The 20,575-nt window shown below is 38.5% G+C and overlaps 1 protein-coding gene across 8 annotated transcripts in view; it reads left to right on the top strand.

Moving 5' to 3' along the window:
* The window catches only part of STAU2 (staufen double-stranded RNA binding protein 2), a 312,186-nt gene that overhangs the window by 162,112 nt on the left and 129,499 nt on the right, over nucleotides 1-20,575 (top strand). For 7 of the 8 annotated variants that reach the window (XM_066266331.1, XM_066266328.1, XM_066266330.1 and 4 more), the window contains one exon: nucleotides 5,832-6,139. In XM_066266331.1, coding sequence (XP_066122428.1) covers nucleotides 5,832-6,139 — 308 coding nt within the window. Of the gene's footprint in view, nucleotides 1-5,831; nucleotides 6,140-6,978; nucleotides 7,136-20,575 lie in introns of those variants that run through there. The other variant, XM_066266333.1, reaches the window with a different exon arrangement.

Here is a 20,575-nt window from a genome sequence, read left to right as displayed (position 1 = left end):
CCATATCGGAAAAGAAGAAGTAAAGCTATCACTTTTTGCTGATGATATGATCCTATACATCGAAAACCCGAAGGACTCCACAAAAAGATTATTAGAAACAATAAACCAATACAGTAAGGTCACAGGATACAAAATTAACATACAAAAGTCCATAGCCTTTCTATATGCCAACAATGAAATATTAGAAAACGAACTCAAAAAAATAATCCCCTTCACGATTGCAACAACAACAACAAAAATACCTAGGAATAAATATAACAAAGAATGTAAAGGACCTATATAACGAAAACTACAAGGCATTATTAAGAGAAATAGAAAAAGACACAATGAGATGGAAAAATATTCCTTGTTCTTGGATAGGAAGAATAAATATAATCAAAATGGCCATATTACCCAAAGCAATATATAAATTTAATGCAATTCCCATCAAAATTCCTATGAGATTTTTTAAAGAAATGGAACAAAAAATCATCAGATTTATATGGAACTATAAAAAACCCCGAATAGTCAAAACAATCCTAAGGAAAAAGAATGAAGCTGGGGGCATTACAATACCTGACTTTAAACTATATTATAGGGCCACGATAATCAAAACAGCATGGTATTGGCAGAAAAATAGACACTCAGACCAATGGAACAGAATAGAAAGCCCAGAAATAAAACCACATATATATGGTCAAATAATTTTTGATAAAGGGGCCAACAACACACAATGGAGAAAAGAAAGCCTCTTCAACAAATGGTGTTGGGAAAACTGGAAAGCCACATGCAAAAGAACGAAACTCGACTACAGCCTGTCCCCGTGTACTAAAATTCATTCAAAATGGATCAAAGACCTAAATATAAGACCTGAAACAATAAAGTACATAGAAGAAGACATAGGTACTAAAATCATGGACCTGGGTTTTAAAGAACATTTTATGAACTTGACTCCAATGGCAAGAGAAGTGAAGGCAAAGATAAATGAATGGGACTACATCAGAATAAAAAGTTTTTGCTCAGCAAGAGAAACTGATATCAAAATAAACAGACAGCCAACTAAATGGGAACTGATATTTTCAAACGACAGCTCAGCTAAGGGCCTAATATCCAAAATTTACAAAGAACTCATAAAACTCAACAACAAACCAACAATCCAATAAAAAATGGGAAGAGGACATGAACAGACACTTCTCCCAGGAAGAGATACAAATGGCCAACAGATATATGAAAAGATGCTCAGCTTCATTAGTTATTAGAGAAATGCAAATCAAAACTACAATGAGATACCACCTCACCCCTGTTAGATTAGCTATTATCAACAAGACGGGTAATAGCAAATGTTGGAGAGGCTGCGGAGAAAAGGGAACTCTCATCCACTGTTGGTGGGACTGTAAAGTAGTACAACCATTATGGAGGAAAGTATGGTGGTTCCTCACAAAACTGCAAATAGAACTACCTTATGACCCAGCAATCCCTCTACTGGGTATATACCCCAAAACCTCAGAAACATTGATACGTGAAGACACATGTAGCCCCATGTTCATTGCAGCACTGTTCACAGTGGCCAAGACATGGAAACAACCAAAAAGCCCTTCAATAGAAGACTGGATAAAGAAGATGTGGCACATATACACTATGGAATACTACTCAGCCATAAGAAATGATGACATCAGATCATTTACAGCAAAATGGTGGGATCTTGATAACATTATACGGAGTAAAATAAGTAAATCAGAAAAAAACAAGAACTACATGATTCCATACATTGATGGAACATAAAAACGAGACTAAGAGACATGAACAAGAGTGTGGTGGTTACCAGGGGTGAGGGGAGGGAGGACATGCGAGGGAGGGAGGGAGAGAGTTAGGGGGAGGGGGAGGGGCACAGAGAATTAGATAGAGGGTGGCAGAGGACAATCTGACTTTGGGCGAGGGGTATGCAACTTAATTTAATGACAAAATAACCTAGACATGTTTTCTTTGAATATATGTACCCTGATTTATTAATGTCATCCCATTACCATTAATAAAAATTTATTATATATATAAAAAAAGAATATACAATGTAGTAAAGACAATCTCTTCAATAAATGGTGCTGGGAAAACTGAACAGACACATGCAAGAAAATGAAAGTGGATCATTTTCTTACATCCTATATAAGAGTAAACCCAAAATGGATTAAAGACTTAGATGTGAATCCCAAAGCCATAAAACTCTTAGAGGAAAACATAGGCAGTAAACTCTTTGACATCATTCTTAGTAATATATGTATTTTCAGATTTGTCTCATTACACAAGGAAAACAAAAGAATAAAACCACAAATGGGACTTGTTGGGCAAACAAGTTTGTAAAAAGTGTTTTTTAGGTTTGCTCCTTGTATAGGGGCCTCGCCCTGTGTGTATAGTCTATGGAAAGCTGCAGGTGCTTGCCCTCGGAGCGGAGGATTTGCAAATTGTGGATTATTTGCTATTGTTTGCTGGAGAAGTTTTTTCCCCCATCCTGTTTTGCTGGTGAATCTAGAGGTAGAGAAAGTGTGCTGAGGGGCTTGGGAGCCCTGCTGAGGCTGGTGGGGGGCCTGTTTGCTCTGTGAGTCCAGAGGGTGAATCTGGAAAATGAGTCCAGGTTGTAGAACTGGAGACCGAGGAAAGGCTTGGGAGCCCTGAGGAAAGGGAAGCAGTTTTCCCTGCCTGTTTGCTTGTCCGCCTTTATGAGACTTTAATAAATGGAATGGCCCACTGTTGGGCAAATAAGTTTGTAAAATTTGTATTTTTTGAGTTTGCTCACTTTTAGTGTTAAAAAATGGCACTGGTCAGCACCAGGTATGTGGTCTATGAAATTGCAAATTACCTTCCTGCTTGGGAAGGGCCATTGTCTTGCTAATATTTGTTGGAGGGGAGGTTTTTGAGCCAGAAATTTTTTTTTTTGTATTTTTCTGAAGTTGGAAACAGGGAGGCAGTCAGACAGACTCCCGCATGCACCCGACTGGGATCCACCTGGCATGCCCACCAGGGGGCAATGCTCTGCCCATCTGGGGCATTGCTCTGTTGCAACCAGACCCATTCTAGCGCCTGAGGCAGAGGCCATAGAGCCATCCCCAGCGCCCGGGCCAACTTTGCTCCAATAGAGCCTTGGCTGTGGGCGGGGAAGAAAGAGACAGAGAAGAAGGAGAGAGGGAAGGGTGGAGAAGCAGATGGGCGCTTCTCCTGTGTGCCCTGGCCAGGAAACGAACCCGGGACTCCTGCACGCCAGGCTGACGCTCTCAGCCAGGGCCATGAGCCAGAAAGTTTTGAAAAGGAAAGGAGAAGGAGAGGAAACCCATGTTTGCAGAGTAAGAGAGAGAGGGTGTGCAGATGGGGAACCAGAGGTGAGGGGCTTTGGGAGCCCTACTGAGGTTTTGGAGGCCTTTGATTCTAGGAGAAACCAGAGAAGATCCTCCTGGTTGTAGAACCAGATAATGTGTCAGGCCTTGGAGCCCTGTGTGTTTGCTCGTCGGCCGGTGCGGGACTCTATTAAAGGAATGGCCCACCATTTTTTGGCTCCACTGTTTCTTTGCCGTCTGTGTAAATTCACTGAGAACCTGCATGTGCATGGCCATGATGGCAGTGGCCCCTGGCCTTACACCCACCATTTTCTGGATCCACCATTCCTTTACTGTCTGCCCGAATCCAACGAGAACCTGCTTGGCCACGGTGGTAGCCCCTGGCCCCACAGGACTTCATCAAACTAAAGTTTTTGCACAGCAAAAAAATCATCAAAAAAACCCCAAAAGACAATCTGAAAGGGAGGAGATACTGTATTTGCCAATGATACAGCTGATAAAGATGTTAGTACCCAAAATATTTGATATAAAGAACAACTGAACACCAAAAAAACCTAACAGTCTACTAAAAATAATGCACAGAAAACCTCAGTAGACATTTCTCCAAAGAGGACTAACAGATGGCCAATAGACATATGAAAAGATACTCAACATATGAAAAGATAGTCATCAGGGAAATGAAATTAAAACCACGATGAGATACCACACACCTGTCAATATTGCTATCATGAATAAATCAACAAACAAGTGTTAATGAGGAACTGGAAAGCAGGGAACTTGAGCACTTTTGTTGGGGTTGTAAATTGGTGCAGCCAGTATAGAAAACAGTGTAGAGGTTTCTCAAATAATTACAAATAGAAACGCCATGGGACTCCCATATGAAAAAGGGGAAGGAATTAACTTTGCAAAATTTAAGGAATTTTGTAAATTGCCACTTACAAAAACAGTCATAGAGACTTTTAAAGTACATTATAGGGAATATATTCAATAATGTTGTAATAACTGTGTTTGGTGTCAGATGGGTACTTATCGTGGTGATCACTTTGTCAGTTATATAAATGTCTAATCACTGTGTTGTACACCTAAAACTAATAAAATATGGTATGTCAACTAATATAATATTGTATGTAATTGAAAAAAATTTTTATTTTAAAAAACAACATCAAGTTCTTGAATCAGGTTACTGGCAGGAGAGGGGAGGGCGAGCACAAAGGAATTATGTTGTGTCTCTCAGAGTGCATTCTCCAAAAGTGGTGATTTATTAATAATTTCAAAAGAAAGATTTGTTAATAATTTTTGCAAGACAGTATGAGTTATGAGTTGTTACTATCCAATCCAAAGACAGTAGAACAAGCAGTGTGAAATGTGGTTTGAAACATCTCTGAGATGGATGGTAGTCAGAGGAAAGTGCTTCCTCTTCTTTTTTTTTTTTTTTTGTGACAGAGATAGAGAGAGGGACAGAAAAGACAGGAAGGGAGAGAGATGAGAAGCATCAATTCTTCGTTGCAGCATCCTAGGTTTTCATTGATTGCTTTCTCATATGTGCCTTGATTGGGGGGGGGGGCTACAGCAGACCAAGTGACCCCTTGCTCAAGCCAGCGATCTTGGGCTCAAGCTGGTAAGCCTTGCTCAAACCAGATGAGCCTGTGGTCAAGCTGGCGACCTTGAGCTTTTGAACCTGGGTCCCAGTCCGATGCTCTATCCACTGCTCCACTGCCTGATCAGGCAGAAAGTGCTGCTTTTATGTAGTAACTACAACTCCACCACCTGATAGCATAGCCCAGACTCACTCCTTTTGATATCACAACCTGTCCATGGCATGGCTTGAACTATGATGTACTTGATGATGAAGAGACAAATTCTAAACTGAACGTGATAACTACTAATTTGTGTGTAAATCAAAGGGTAACCAGGAGTTTCAGTTAGGGAACTGAGCAGATAGTCAGTGATATCATAATGATGTAACCAAGATAGGAGACAGTGTCAATTTGGAAAAGAAGAGGCTCTGTCACTTTTTGGCACGTTTGGAGTTAGAGTTGTCTGTGAAGAGGAGAACACCAGTAGCCATTGGATATCTGAGTTGATAGCTCAGATTAGGGTTGACCCAGCATTCATCCTACCTGCTGTGTCTCAATTGCCGCATATTTAGGGGTTTTGTGTCTCTTTTATGAGCTCATAAAATATGAAATTACAGGGTGAAGACACTGCATATTTCTAATGATTCTCCACCGCGTGTCCACAAACTGTTTACCCTTTTCCTACCACAGCTTCCCTACCATATACACATTTCAATAAAATCACTTTGTTGGATCTTTCAAATATCTGATTCTAGGAATATGGAAACATTCATCATTTACCTCTACATGGAGACTGCAGTTGCCTCAGCAAATATGAGGAGGGTGCTTGGTGGACAGTGTTTCTTGCTTTGTTACCGCACCAATGGAAATTGTTGAGTTAATAATGTTATAACATGTTTCTAGTTCAATTATTCTCAAGTGTAATAACAATCTTCATTCATTTTATTTATAGCTCCAAAAGGAATTCTTCATTTGTCTCCTGATGTTTATCAAGAGATGGAAGCCAGCCGCCACAAAGTAATCTCTGGCACTACCCTAGGCTATTTGTCACCCAAAGATATGAACCAACCCTCCAGTTCTTTCTTCAGTATATCTCCCACCTCGAATAGTTCAGCCACAATTGCCAGGGAACTCCTTATGAATGGAACATCTCCTACGGTGGAAGCCATAGGGTTAAAAGGAAGTTCTCCTCCTCCCCCTTGTTCTGCAGTACAACCTTCAAAACAGCTGGAATATTTAGCAAGGATTCAAGGCTTCCAGGTATGAATTAAAAGCAAAAACAAAAACAAGGAAACAAAACAACTCATTAGCTCCAAATCCTTCATCTCTATTCATCAGAAAGCTCATCCTCGTCTGCTAGTGTAACCCATTTGGCACTTACATTGTAAATTGTCAGGAACACAAATGACAGAAAAGAGACCCATCTGCACACATCTCATTGTCTTTATATATATTTTCATTCTGCCCAGTTATTCTTTTGCTGCCTGGCTCTCCTCCATTTTTCTTCTTCCCGTTTCTTCCTTTTCTTCTTCTTTTTTTAACCTTTTTTTATTCTCTGCTGTGTATTTATGCTCAGTTGGTCTTAATTGGATACATCTATTTTCCACAAACAAAAATTCTGCCTGCATACATTTGGCAGTAGTGTTGAGCCCTAAGTTCTCCCTCTTTATACAGTGAGGTTGAGTTTTTCCAATGATGCTTTTACTTTCATAACAGTTTTGAATTTAACATTCTATCGCTAGTAATGATTCAGCATATCATTAAGGTACAACATCCTAGAAGTCTGGTATCTTATGGAATTAATTAAAAATGGTATCAGAACAACCTGAAATGCTTACTAGTTGTTTGAGGCATAACAACATGTATTTGTTTGAATGGATCATGTTTTGAGTGTCAGGAGCACCTGCCTCAGATGGTACCAACCATTCTGTTTCACTGGGGAGTCTAAAACTAGCATTAGTCCACTTAACTGGTTGTGTATATGAATTTGGGGATATACACTTTTTTCCCCTATTTATTCTTTGTTCCCTTTTGAAAAAAAGAGAAACAAACCAACAATCCTGTATGGATAGAAGTTTTAATAGAATTGTTAACTTTAGGAAGAGGAAACACCTGTGCTCTGATTTCTTGGTTTCCTGGAAGATCATGTGCTGACCTGTGGCTGGCTGCCGGATGAACTACAGTGTGTTTGTGTGTGGGTGGGTCTTGCTCCCTCAGATCCCACTATTTTCATCCCCTTTTCCATCTTAGTCTTATTCCTTAAGACCAAAAACTGTAACTTTATTTTAAAATGCTCTAGCAGCTCTGTATTATGTAGAATAATCATGTATTTATACAAATTTTACAAGTTTAGGTACAATATAAGAAAGAAGATCAACTGTTTTGGGAGTGGGGGGGGTTGCATGTTTCTTTCCCCCCATAGGGAGTGGATTTGTTCAGATCTATTGCCAGGTAGTTATTAGTGATTTTAATTAGACTTAATAGGAAATTAAAGAAGCTGTTATTAATTATTGGTTCTGTCATCTGAAATTTTAAATGCATAAAATTAAATTTTAGAATTTGGTTTTGTTTATTATAAGAATGACAATAAATCACTGTTCACAATAAAGACTTTGATTCAAATAGTTAAAGTACTGGGCAAAAGCTAAGTAATTTTTAGTTCTCTGTATGATGTGCATAGGATGAACTAGAAATAAACTGTCATGAGAAGAAATTCACTGCTTATTTACAAATCGAGTCATTTAGAAACATCTGAGAGTAGCACTGTATTTTTTAGGAAAAAGCACAAACGGCACTCAAACTCTAATAGATTTTTTGCTTGGAGATATTATTATGGTAGCTGTCACTTTGCTGCTTCAATCTTTTATTTGTATTTATTTGTTAATCCTCAGCAATGAAAACATGATAATTTGAACATATCTTTACTTCAGTCAAAATGTAGCCTGATTTCCCCATTATTGGGCTGACTGCTCAGATCTTTTTTTTTTAAGTTTATACGCATATAATATTCATTATTTATAGACAAGTTAAACATTTCCAAATTTGTGTATTGTGACTTTTATCTCCTAATGGATATAAACAGACTTCTTTGGTGGAATGAGCTTGGTGTTGATGGAATATTGTCTCTCTGATGGACCACATCCTACAGCTGAGCAGTGACCAGGCTCTGTGGGAAATGGCTTAGTGTCCTATGAGATACAGCCCCACCTTCACATCACACTAGAAGGTTCTTTGTGATTAAGAGTTTTAAAACCTATTCCTTTATAGGTAACTTCCTCAGGTATATTTACCTGGTAGAAAAACATGTAGATTGTTTCTGTTTCTTAAATGTTTTAATTGGACAATAGCTTAGAAATTATAGGGCCAGCTTGTTATGGGTTACATGCTATTCTCTTATTTTTATTTCTGGAGCTGAAAAACAATAAATTCTTTTACTGTGTTTCTAGGTTAGTATTTTTTATTTTGTTATTGTACACCATTACATAGATATTATTGCTTACTGAATATTGTATTGAAATTTGATGTGACAGCTATCTTGCATTACAAAGTAAAATTAGTGTACTGAAACTAAGTTGTTTTAACTTCTAATTTTTTTCATTAATTTTAATTAAAATTCATAAGTTACAAAAAGCTTATTTGCTCCCCAGAATGTAGGTATTAAGCTCACATTCTTTTGCATAAATCTATAAAATAATTTAAATTATTATACAATTAAAGTTATTAATAAAGCTGACTTCACAGAGCAGAATGTGACTGAACACTTGGATATTCTTGGTAATTCTTTTATCCTTGCTTGGGCTCACCTAAAGTTTTCAATCACATTTCAGAAGCAAGCTTTTGGATCTTTGTCATAAACAAATGTTTATTTCTCTGCAGTTTCAATGAATGCATTTTAATTATCCTCTTTTAACACTTGAATGTTTTAATCATCGTTTTATTATTATTTTTTTAAATTGAGTTTATTGGGGTAACACTGGTTAACACAAATATACAGGTTTGAGGTGCTCAACTCCATCACGCATCTCTGTCCACTATACTGTGTGTCCCCTGCCCCCCCAGTCAAGTCTTTGACCACCACCATTTATCCCCCCATACTCTCCTCCACCTTCCCTCCCGGGTTTTATGTCATTCATTCTGCAAACCTCAGACTTTATGCTTCAGTCAGAATGCTTCTATAACTTTTATGTGTTTCATAAAAACTCAGTTGAAATTATACTCATACCAGTGTTTAGGGCTTTTTGTTATGTAATCTGATGCTCTTTAATTATAATGCCAAAATGTATCAAAATCATGTGGCTTTTTAAAGAAAATTATTATGGGAGAGACATTCTTGAAATGCTGTACATTTGAACTAAAGTAGAATACTTTTTTATGTTTTAATTTACATTCTAAGCTTTTATATCTTCAATATGATTTTCCATAGTACTTATGTTAAAACCCTCTTTGTGTAATTAAATGTAAGCAATTTCTTTGTTTAAACTAGTCATTAAAAAATGACTAGCTTGAAAATGAATTACAGTTGTCCTTTGGGATTTGTAGAAAACTGGTTCTTCTTCCATATAAAATGGACTAGTATTTACCTATACCCTACACACACCCTCTGGTATACTTTAAATCATCTCTAGATTACTCATGCTACCTATGGCAATATGAATGCTATGGAAGTAGTGGGTATACTGTGTTGTTTAGGGGGTAATGACAAGAAAGCAGCCTGTACATGTTCAGTAAAGATGCAGCCATCATCGACCTGACTACATAGTACCTGTCAGCAACCACATAACCTTCTTTTCAAATATTTACCATATGCAGTTGGTTGAATCCATGGACAAGGAACCCATGGATATGGAGGGCTGACTGTATTTTAGTAAATTATTCTTTCTGGGTGGATTTAATTTCAGTTTATGATTCTGTGCTCCTCCTAGTTACTGTCATCCTTTGAGCCAAGTTGTTATTAAAACCTTCAGAGTAAAATATGATAAACTAGATTTGTTTCTTTTTCACGTAACAAATATAAAGAAGCACTTAGTTGGTGTTTCCGTTAAACAATAATTAGACTTTTTTTTTTCAATACAGTGAAAGGAGGGGAGGCAGAAAGACAGACTTCTGCATGCTTCCCAACCAGGATCCACCCAGCAAGCCCTCTACCAGTGGTCAGCAAACTCATTAGTCAACAGAGCCAAATATCAACAGTACAACGATTGGACTTTCTCTTGAGAGCCAAATTTTTTTAACTTAAACTATATAGGTAGGTACATTCCTTATCGAGGTAGCACCCGCACGTGGTATTTTGTGGAAGAGCCACATTCAAGGGGCCAAAGAGCCGCATGTGGCTCGTGAGCTGCAGTTTGCCGACCACTGCTCTAGGTGGTGATGCTCTGCCCATCTGGGGCATTGCTCCATGCTCAGCAACTGAGCCCTTGTTAGTACCTAAGGAGGAGGCCCAAGAGCCATCCTCAGTACTTGGGACCCACTTGTTCCAATTGAGCCATGGCTGCAGGAGGGGAAGAGAGAGAGAGAAGCGAGAGGGGGAGGGATAGAGAAGCAGATGGGCACTTTTCCTGTGTGCCTTGACTGAGAATCAAACGCAGGACATCCACATGCTGAGCTGATGCTGTACCACTGAGCCAACCAGCCAGGGCTAAAACCATAATTAGGTTAATTGGTTTACTTAAGGCGTGTTTTATAGAGGGGCTTCTCATTATAGTGAGTTTTAGATATACTGATGCCATTTCTGGCTGGATGAGAATGTCAATACTTCTACTTATTTGAAACATCTACTCAGAAACTCTCTTTTCAGATATAATTCAAACTTAATACATTTCAATTGAAATGTATCCTTTTGTGAAGTTTACTATGATTATAGCAGGCTCATTTTATAGTTACAGGTTCCAAACCAGCCCCTCCTCCGTGAAGGGGGATGCAAACTACATATCACATAATTGTACTTTCATCAAAACCAGTGGAATTACACCAGATCAATTCATTATGCTAAAATTTATAACTTGATAGAGAAAAACATTACATTTGAAGAAAGAAATCGTGATGCACATAAAAACATGCCATAATGAATAACAAATACTGGTAAGCGTCAACATAAACTATTCAGGACTAACTTGACCTGAAGTCGCCACAGAACGTAGTTGTGGAACTCGAAAGAACAAAGACACTCATCCAGAGCGTTGGCCTCAGTACATACATAGTAAGACATACAAGACATTTCAAAGAGAAAGTAATGTACAAACCCAGAGAGAGCCGTTCCTGCCACTGGGACTTTGATGTGGTCCCGAAACCAACCCTGTGCTGCAGGAAGAATGACTGTCTTGATGTGTCCTCCCAAATAGAGTATTGGTAGCCTTTTCTGTTTGTATCAGAAGAGATTTCAACTCAGCATGAGAACTCTAGTTGACATTATTTGAAAATCAAGTCTTTGAAGACCAAAAAATTATTTTTCATCTAAAGGTGAATTACAACTCCTTTCACTAGAAAAGACTGGCAGTCACATGAATTTTTCTTAGGAGGTCAGTTGTAGAAGCCGTCAGGAGCTGGCCTGTCAGGCTCAAATTTATATGCCTATACTCATTTTAGGTGGTGTTGAAATGACTATTTCCCTATTTACAGCTTTTGGCTATATTTTTTGTTTTTTGGGGTTTTTTTTGTGAATGACAGTGGCTTAAATTTTATGATTGTTCTCTACTCACCCAGGACACCTCTGAGAAGGAGAATAACATGTGGAATATTGCCTGTAAAGGGTTTGTGAACCCTGAAAAAAGTTGCTCTGACCTTCCAGAGACATGCTTCCCTTAGGAGATGTGTGGGTGACAAGGTAACAAAACTGACATTCAGCGACTGACCTATTCTACAGCAGAAGGTGGAGAAGGCATTGCATACATTATTTTGTGACCAAGCAGAAGTGCCTGGTACACTTTTTGCTAACAAATCTTTATTTTATTTTATTATGTATGTATGTATTTATTTATTTATTTTTGGTGGAGACAGAGAGTCAGAGAGAGAGAGAGATAGGGACAGGCAGACAGGAAGGGAGATAAGCATCAATTCTTGTTGCAGCTCCTTAATTGTTCATTGATTGCTTTCTCATATGTGCTTTGCCTGAGGGGCCACTGCAGAGTGAGTGACCCTTTGCTCAAGCCAGTGACCTTGGGCTCAAGCTAGTGACCATGGGGTCATGTCTACTATCCCACGCTCAAGCCAGTGACCCCATACTCAAGCTGGTGAGCCCGCGCTCAAGCTGGCGACCTCAGGGTTTTGAACTTGGGTCCTCTGGGTCCCAGCCCAATGCTCTATCCACTGTGCCACTGCCTGGTCAGGCTATTTTATTTTTTTGTTTTTATTTCAAATCTTTATTTTAAGTGAAACATTTGTATAATATTTAGAGACTGATTCTTGTAGGTAGGGCTAGTTTGTGGTAGAGGTCCAAATCTTTTTAGATTTTATTAATACACTTATTTATGCCCTCCAATTATATACACAACTGAGTCTGAGTCATTTAAAAGTTCTAGCTCTTTTGCCCTGGCTGGGTTGCTCAGTGGTAGAGCATCAGCCTGATGTGTAGTAGTCCTGGGTTCGATTCCTGGCCAGGGCACACAGGAGAGGTGCCCATCTGCTTCTCCACCTTCCCTCTCTCCTTTCTCTCTATCTCTCTCTTCCCCTCCTGCAACCAAGGCTCCATTGGAGCAGAGTTGGCCTGGGCGCTGAGAATGGCTCCATGGCCTCCACCTCAGGTGCTAGATTGGCTCCAGTTGCAATGGAACATTGCCCCCTAGTGGGCATGCTGGGTGGATCCCAACCAGGCACAAGTGGGAGTGTTTATCTACCTCCCCATTTCTCACTACAGAAAATATACAAAAAATAAAAATAAGTTTTAGCTCTTTTAATATGATCAGAACATGGGATTTTGTTCTAAAATACAATTTTATTATGTAAATACACATTTGAGGGACTACCCAAGCAAAACATCCTATTAGTAATCAGCTTACTTGTTTCCCTATGTGAAGTAATTAATTAATTTTAAACCCAGATAGCTTTTAGGTTCTAGAAAGCTCTTCGCTCATCACATAGTCACATCAAAAAGCAGATTTAGCTGTCAGAGATAAGAGATACTTGAAACACGTTTGAAATGTTTTTATCTGTAATATTGTCACCTTTTTAAAAGAGTATAAAAGTTCAGAATCAAGTTCTAAAATGGAACATTTAGAACATTCCAAAACAGGTGCTACTTTTGGAAAATGATGCAAAGTTCACAGCTAAGAGAAAAATAGTAGATACTACATTAAGAATAGTTTTCAGTAGTTGCAGTATGTATGTGAAGAATCACACGGATATGAAAATTAATCTGGCTATAGGACGTCATCCTATTGAATGCTGGAGTTGATTCAGCTGAAGAACAGGAAGTGGAACATTCGTTTATTCACGCTGGAAAAATACTAAGTATCTACACCTGATGGTAGTATGCCAAGCAATGGGCACAAGAGGAGGTATGGTCAAGTTGGACACAGACAGGTAAAAAGTCAATATGCAGAAGATTGACTACTACCACAAATTAGTCCTCTCTCCAGGGATCAGTGTGTGATAAAAAGAATGAAAGATTTCTAGTATATTGCATTAAATAATGTATGTGATGCCCATACAACAAGTGTGATAGTAAATGTAACCTGACAAGTGTTCACTTGAGGTGTGGTTACATGTGTCAAGAATCATAAATGGGAATGAAGATCTCTGACTGAAGGCATTAGGGAAGAATTCAGAGCAGAGGAGACATTTGAAATAAGGTTTGAAGAGCACATCGAATTTTAAGGTGGATAAGAAGAAAAGGAATTGCAGGCCAAAGCAGCTAAGAACTGAAGACCGAGGGCATGGTATTTTAGAAAATGCCTGGCGATCAAAGTAGCAGAGGCTGGCAGGAGGCTGAAAACGTGTATGTAGCTGGCAGTTTGAATTTTAGCTGTTAGGCAGAGAATGCTGACTTATTTTTGAAAGGTAGTGACATGGGTTTTCTATTTTAGAAAGATAATTTAGTAAGCAATGAGAAAGATAAACTAGACCAAAAAGAGACAGATTGGTGGTAGAAAGATTAATTAGATGGCCCTGGCCTGTTAGCTCAGCGGTAGAATGTTGGCCGGGCATGTGGAAGTTCTGGGTTCAATTTCTGGTCAGGGCATACAGGAGAAGCGTCCATCTTTTTCTCCACCCCTCCCCCTCTCCTTCCTCTTTATCTCCCTCTTCCCCTCTTGCAGCCAAAGCTCCACTGGAGCAAAGTTGGCCTTGGGCACTGATAGCCTCCACCTCAGGCACTAGAATGGCTCCAGCCTCAATGGAGCAATGCCCCAGATGGGTAGAGCATCGCCCCCTGGTAGGCATGCTGGGTGGATCCTGGTCGGGCACATGCGGGAGTCTGCCTGACTGCCTCCCTGCTTCTAACTTGGAAAAAGACAAAATAATAATAATAATAATAATAATTAGAGTGATTTTGCACAAATCCAGGAGATTAAATTAAAGCAAAGCTGGGGGCATAGAGGAGAGGGGCTAAGTAGAGTTGTCTAAGAGACAAGTCATTTAATTGAGGAAATAATCTCCTGTGCCACCTTCTGTGAGGATGCTTTTGCTAGCCTGCTCAGGGTGGAAACCAGGGTTAAGGGTTGAAGAGTACATGGAGACTTTGCGAGGATAAATAGACTATTCTATCAAACATTTGAGAGGAAGCTAATATGAATGACTTGTTGGAGGCAAGGTTTTATTTTTAGTGTGGATGACATGAATAAACTTAGAGGAAGTTAATACGTTCCATTTTAGACATGCAATTTGAGTCATCTGTGGGACTTTCAAATGGAGCTGTCCACTAAGCAGTAGTAACAGGTCCAGTGATGAGCAAGAGGAGTCAAACACACAGTTATTTTTACACAGATGTCACTGAAGCCACAGAAGTAGAAGATTGGCCAGGAAAACTGGGCACAGCTTAGGAGAGATTAGTTAGTATTGATCCTGATGAACACTTAACATGGGAGGGCTTCATTTATTTATTAATTCAACCAAAATATATTGAGCACCTGCCATGAACCAGGTACACTTGTTGGCACTGAGGATGTAGCATAAATTCAGGCAAGGTCTCTGCTTTCATGGAGCTAACATTAGAACAGGATGTGGAGTTGGGGGTTGATGGGTGGAAGGGCAGAGAGTCACGTTTGAGTGCCTCTGATAAATTCATATGGTGTTAGTATCCTAAGGTTAACAGTGGCTTGGAAATTAATTGTGAGATAAATTAAGATTATTTGTGAGATATATAAGCAATGATTTAGTGTCTTAACTGTTGTATCAAAGATAACTACACTTTTTAAGTGTAGTTTTAATCAACCTTATTGATGTATAATTTACAAATAATAAAACACACTTAATTGTACACTTTGATGAGTTTTGAAAAATGTAGGCAACCGTGTGACTACCACCACAGGTAAGATGGGAATATTTCCATTACTGTGAGAACTTCCCTGGCGCCTCTTTGCAGCCTGTTTCCCCCTCTTCCCATGGCTTTAGGTGACAAGGACATCCTTTTGTCACTAAAGATTAGTTTTGTCTTTTCGGGAATTTCATAAGAATGGAACCATATGGCAGGCACAATTTTGCATCTGGCTTCTTTGACTCACTGTAATATTTCTGAGATTTGTCCGTGTTATATATATCAGCAGTTTGTTCCTTTTTATTACTAAGTACTAGTTAATATATGGATATATACCACAGATTATCAGTTTACCACTGGTGGACATTTATTTTCAGTTTGGGGCTGTTATGAATAAAGCTGTTTATGAAAATTCATGTACAAGATTTTGCACAGACATATTACTAATTGTCTTGGAAAAATAACCTTGGAGTGGAATTTGAATGGGTCATGTGGTAAGTGTGCATAGAAATTTATAAGAAATTATTAGATTCTTTTCCAGTGTGTTGTATCATTACATTTCTGTCAACAATGAGTGTGGGTTTCATACATTGATGTGATCAATCTTATTCTGTGAATGGTACAGTGATATCTCATTGATATTTTAATTTGTATTTCACTGATGACCAACAATACAAGCTTCTTTCTACTGTGTTTATTGGCCAATTATATATCTTTTTGAAATATCCACATCTTTTGCCCAGTTTTTAATTGAATTTTTTTCTTATAATAGAGTTATAAGAGTTTTTAAAAATATATTCTGGAGGAAAGTCCTTTATATTACTAATGTTATCATCCTACCTATGACTTTTTTGGTATCTTAATGGCATCTTTTGAAAAGTTGAAAAGAAATTTTTCAGTTTCGATGTTTAGTTTTCCATTTTTTCTTATGTAGTTTGTGCCTTTTGGGTCATATGTAAGAAATCTTTGACTACCCCAGGGTTGCAAAGATTTTCTCTTACTTTTTTCCTAGACTTTTTATGGTTTTGCTTTTATGTTTAATTGTAAGATCCACTTAATGTTAATTTTTTGTACATGGTATGGGTGAGGTTTGAGGTTTTATTTTTCCAGAAGATGGCCAGCTGTTTCTGTACCATGTATGTCATGTGTTGTTTTACTCTATCTACTATTAAGATATTCTATTTATCTTTGGTTTCACCAATTTGGATATGCTTTATCTAGGATTGTTTTTAATCCTTCTTGGAATTCATTTAGCTCTTAGAATGACAATATGATGTTTTTTACTGGCTTTGTAAAGTTTTGGGCCACTTCTTTTAAAAAATTTTCTACCCTTTTTTCTGTCCTATCCTTTGAGAGCTCGTTACACATATGTTGGGCCTCTTGATATTGTCAGGTCTCTGGGACTGTTAATTTTTCTCCATCTTTTGAGTTAAGAGACTTCTGATCTATTTTCAATTTTACTGATTCTTCCCTCTATATTCTCCAACTTGCTATTGAGCCCATATAATCAACTTTTCATTTCAATTACTGTAATTTTTGGGTGTGCTGTTCTGGAACCTCCTAGGAGGAGAAGGTCAAGGTTAGCCACCACCTGTGTTTTGCCTGGCATAAGCTACAAAGTGACCTGCAGAAAGCTGCTACTGGTGCTGAGCTTGTAGGTGCCTAGGCAAGGCCAAGCTGTGAACCAAGGCTGGCTGCTGCTCATGCTGGGCTTGGGGCTATTGATTTTTAAGTGAGAGTAGGGAAGATACAGAGACAGGCTCTCGCATGCACCCCCAACCAGGGTTTACCCAGCAACCCGCATGTGGGGTTGATGTTCTGCCCATCTGGGCCCTTGCTCTCAACTGAGCTATTTTTAGTGCCTGAGGTAGAGGCTCAAGGGAGCCATCCCCAGCGCCTGGGGCCGACATGCTTGACTCAATTGAGCCATGGCTGCGGGAGGAGAAGAGAGAGCAAGAAAGAGAGAAGAGGGGGGAGAAGTAGATGGTCACCTTTCCTGAGTGACCTGGGACTTTCATAAACCATGTCAGTGCTCTACCACTGAGCACACTGGTCAGGGCCTGGGCTTGGGGCTATTTAATAAGAGGTACAGAACACACTGAGGCTAGGTGCTGCTTGTTTGAGAGATTTTAGAAAACTCTGAAACATGAGTCAAGACAGGACATTTGTGTGGAAAAGCCACTGAAAACTGCTTGGGTGGGCCACATGTGAGTATAGGATGAGCCTATCCCGTTCTCCACACTCCTACCAGTCTCAATGTGGCTTCTTTAATTCCCTAGTTTTAGGACTTTAATTCAGCCAAATTTCAGGGAGTTCTGAATGATGGTTGTTCTGTGTGGTTTAGTTTTATTATTTTTTCTTTTGTAAATTATTGTTTTTGTTCTAGACCAAAAGGTCTAGAACCCAGTTGTGTGAACAAGTGCAAGCTTTGCCTTCCCCATAGTGATGTTCCTTAGTTGATGACATCCCCATGTAGTCCTTTCAGCTTCCAGCTGCTGCTTTTTCGGTTGCAGTCTTCCTGGTGCCTGCAGAATTATTTGGGCTGAGTTTACTCTCAGGTTCTGGAGCCCACCCTCTTTGCATTTCTTAGCTTCCAGCCTTTCCGCCCTCCTCCTAAATTTTCAGCTGATCCACCAGCCCCGTGTCTACAGATACTTCAGTCCAGCAAAGCTTTAGCTTTCTAGCAGTCAAGTTATGTGCACTTTGGAGACTGCACTCTATTAAAAACATAGCAGTGGTGGGAGGTGATGGTCACACAATACAATACAAATGATGTGTTATAGAATTGTGCACCTGATATCTAAATAATTTTATTAACCAGTGTTACCCCCAATAAAATCAATAAAAAAGAAAAGAAACCATAGCAGACTTACAGATCTTAATGGATTCCTCACTTTTTAATGGCCACTTCTACATTAGGCACTCTGTGGTCTTCCCAGCACATGTAAAGTTTATAGTCACTCAGGAATTTGGGTAGAGTTTATATGCGGATGTAGAATTGTACCACTCATGCAGCTACTTTACTTTTGGGGTTTCATCCCTCAATGTCCAGCTCATCTGTCACCTCTAGGCTCTTTTCCTCTGCCAGCTCCACTACTGGTAAGACTGCAGTTTTCCACTAATAGAACGAGAGGAAGCAAGAATACCCTCAGTCAGAAAAAGCACCACAAGTTACTGTTTTTATTCCATATACTTTTGGTCTTCCAAGGGAGAGCTGTGCCCTAGTGTCTCCCTGCTTTTAATCAAATTCCAGTGTCTTCAGATATTTTTCTTTCATTTCATCTTCTTATATATTGTTATCTGCAAGAGGCTTTGTCCAGTGAATTTATTCTTTCTTTGCCATAGCTGGAACTCTACCAGTTGTTTTTGAATACCACTGAATTGACCAGTTAATTAATTACTGGTAATCTTGACATTTGTCAGAAAATAATTCAAACTATGGAAAAGCTATAAAAGACATTGTCTTTGGATTTAGGGCCTATCCTAAATCTAGGATGATCTTATCCTGACATCCTTCACTTAACCACACCTGCAAAGACCCCCTTTCCAAATAAGATCACATTCAAAACTATTGGGATGAGGACCTGGATGTAATTTTTGGGTGCCAACATTGAACTCACTGTATATTGATTGATTTCTTAAATTGGTATAATTATTATTTTCATCAAATTTGGAAAAATTTTGGTCCTTTTTCTTCAAATAATTTTTTTCTCACTTTTCTATCTCCTTCCGGGCCTCCATTTACATGCTTTTTAAAAAAATACTGTTTTATAGATTTCTGAGGCTTTTATCCAGAAGTTCTTTTCTCTGAACTTCAGATATTCTATTTCTATTGACCTAAGAATTCACTCACTCTTTCCTGTATCTTCTTCACCCAGTGAATTTTTTTTATTTTGTATGTTATGTTATATTTCTAAAATTTCCATGTGGTTCATTCTAAAAATTTGTTTCTCTGGTGATATTTTTCTATCTTTTCATGCCTTATGGACATCTGTATAGCCTTGAGAATAATTATAATAGGTGCTTTAAACACCTTCCCTGCTTGTTTCAGCATCTGATCTGTTGGATTTGGCTTCTATGGATTGCCTCTTCACAAGTATGAGTCACTTCTTCCTGTCTCGTTGGGTCTGCATTCCTACTGTTGTGAATGGTACATTCTAGAGACGGGGTTCTGTTACATTCTTCTGCATAGTTTTGAATTTTGTTTTCAGAGGCAGTTAACTTGGTTGGATTCAGATTATTCTAAACTTTCTATCTCATCTTGAACTTTCTTTTCTCTTGGCATCTGGATTAGTAGTTTCTCTTGGTTCTCCATCTATGTCTCTTTGTCAACTGCTGCAAAGAACCTGATAGAGTTGACTTTGAGGTGTGTGTGCTGCTCCCTGTTAGCCGAGTTTCAGTGGAAACTTTGTAATGAAATGAGTGATAGGAGAGCAAATTGAGGGTAGTATTGTAATATTTTCCTAGATTAAAAATAGAAATAAAGATAATCTGCAGTCGGTGGTATTTACTACCAATTTAGATTTGCTGTTTAAGCAGCAGCTTTCTTAGCCTTTGCAAGTCAAATAACATTTATTGATGGTTCCTTGGTCCCCAGTGCTGTTTCCCATGCATACACCTATATTATATATTTTCTTTCTCTAAAGCTCTGACTTATGGGGAGAACTTTTAATTCCTGTTTCTCATGATTGTTTGGATATTATAATCTTTCAGGCCTTGATGTCAGGAAATTGTTTTTCTGCCTCCCCTCTCCTTCCTATATCAGATATAGAAAGTACCACATTGTCCAGTAACTTACTTTTCTAATTAAGAGAAACTTCAGCCTGTACTGATTCTCTTCTCTCGTGTTTGAAAGCTTCTTTTATGAAGATATGTATAAGAAACATATGTATAAAATTCTGATATGCATAGAAAAACTTTAAAAATTTGTTATTTATTCTAATAGGCTCTCAGCTTCCTTCAAGTCTCACTTATTTTGAAGCACCAAAGTTTTTCTTTCCTATTATAAATGGCCTTTAAACATATTTTACATTTAGAGAAAAGGAGAAAAATAACATAGACTTCAATGTTAACAATGGTATAAAATTAGAGTATAGTTGTCAGTAACAGAAAATTAATGATGATATAGTAACTAATCTACAGATCTTATTTAAATTTGCCTGTTTTTCTACTGATGTTCTTCTTCTGGTCCAGGACCCAGTATAGCATTTAGTTGTGATGTCTCATTAAGTGTCTTCCAATCAAGTAATAGTTCTTTGTCTTTATGATCATGACACCTGAGTAATACT

This window comes from Saccopteryx bilineata, chromosome 3 (genome assembly GCF_036850765.1).
Source record: "Saccopteryx bilineata isolate mSacBil1 chromosome 3, mSacBil1_pri_phased_curated, whole genome shotgun sequence".
Classification (NCBI taxonomy): domain Eukaryota; kingdom Metazoa; phylum Chordata; class Mammalia; order Chiroptera; family Emballonuridae; genus Saccopteryx; species Saccopteryx bilineata.
The sequence above is the reverse complement of the archived record's forward strand: the minus strand, read 5'-3'. Positions and strand labels throughout refer to the sequence as shown.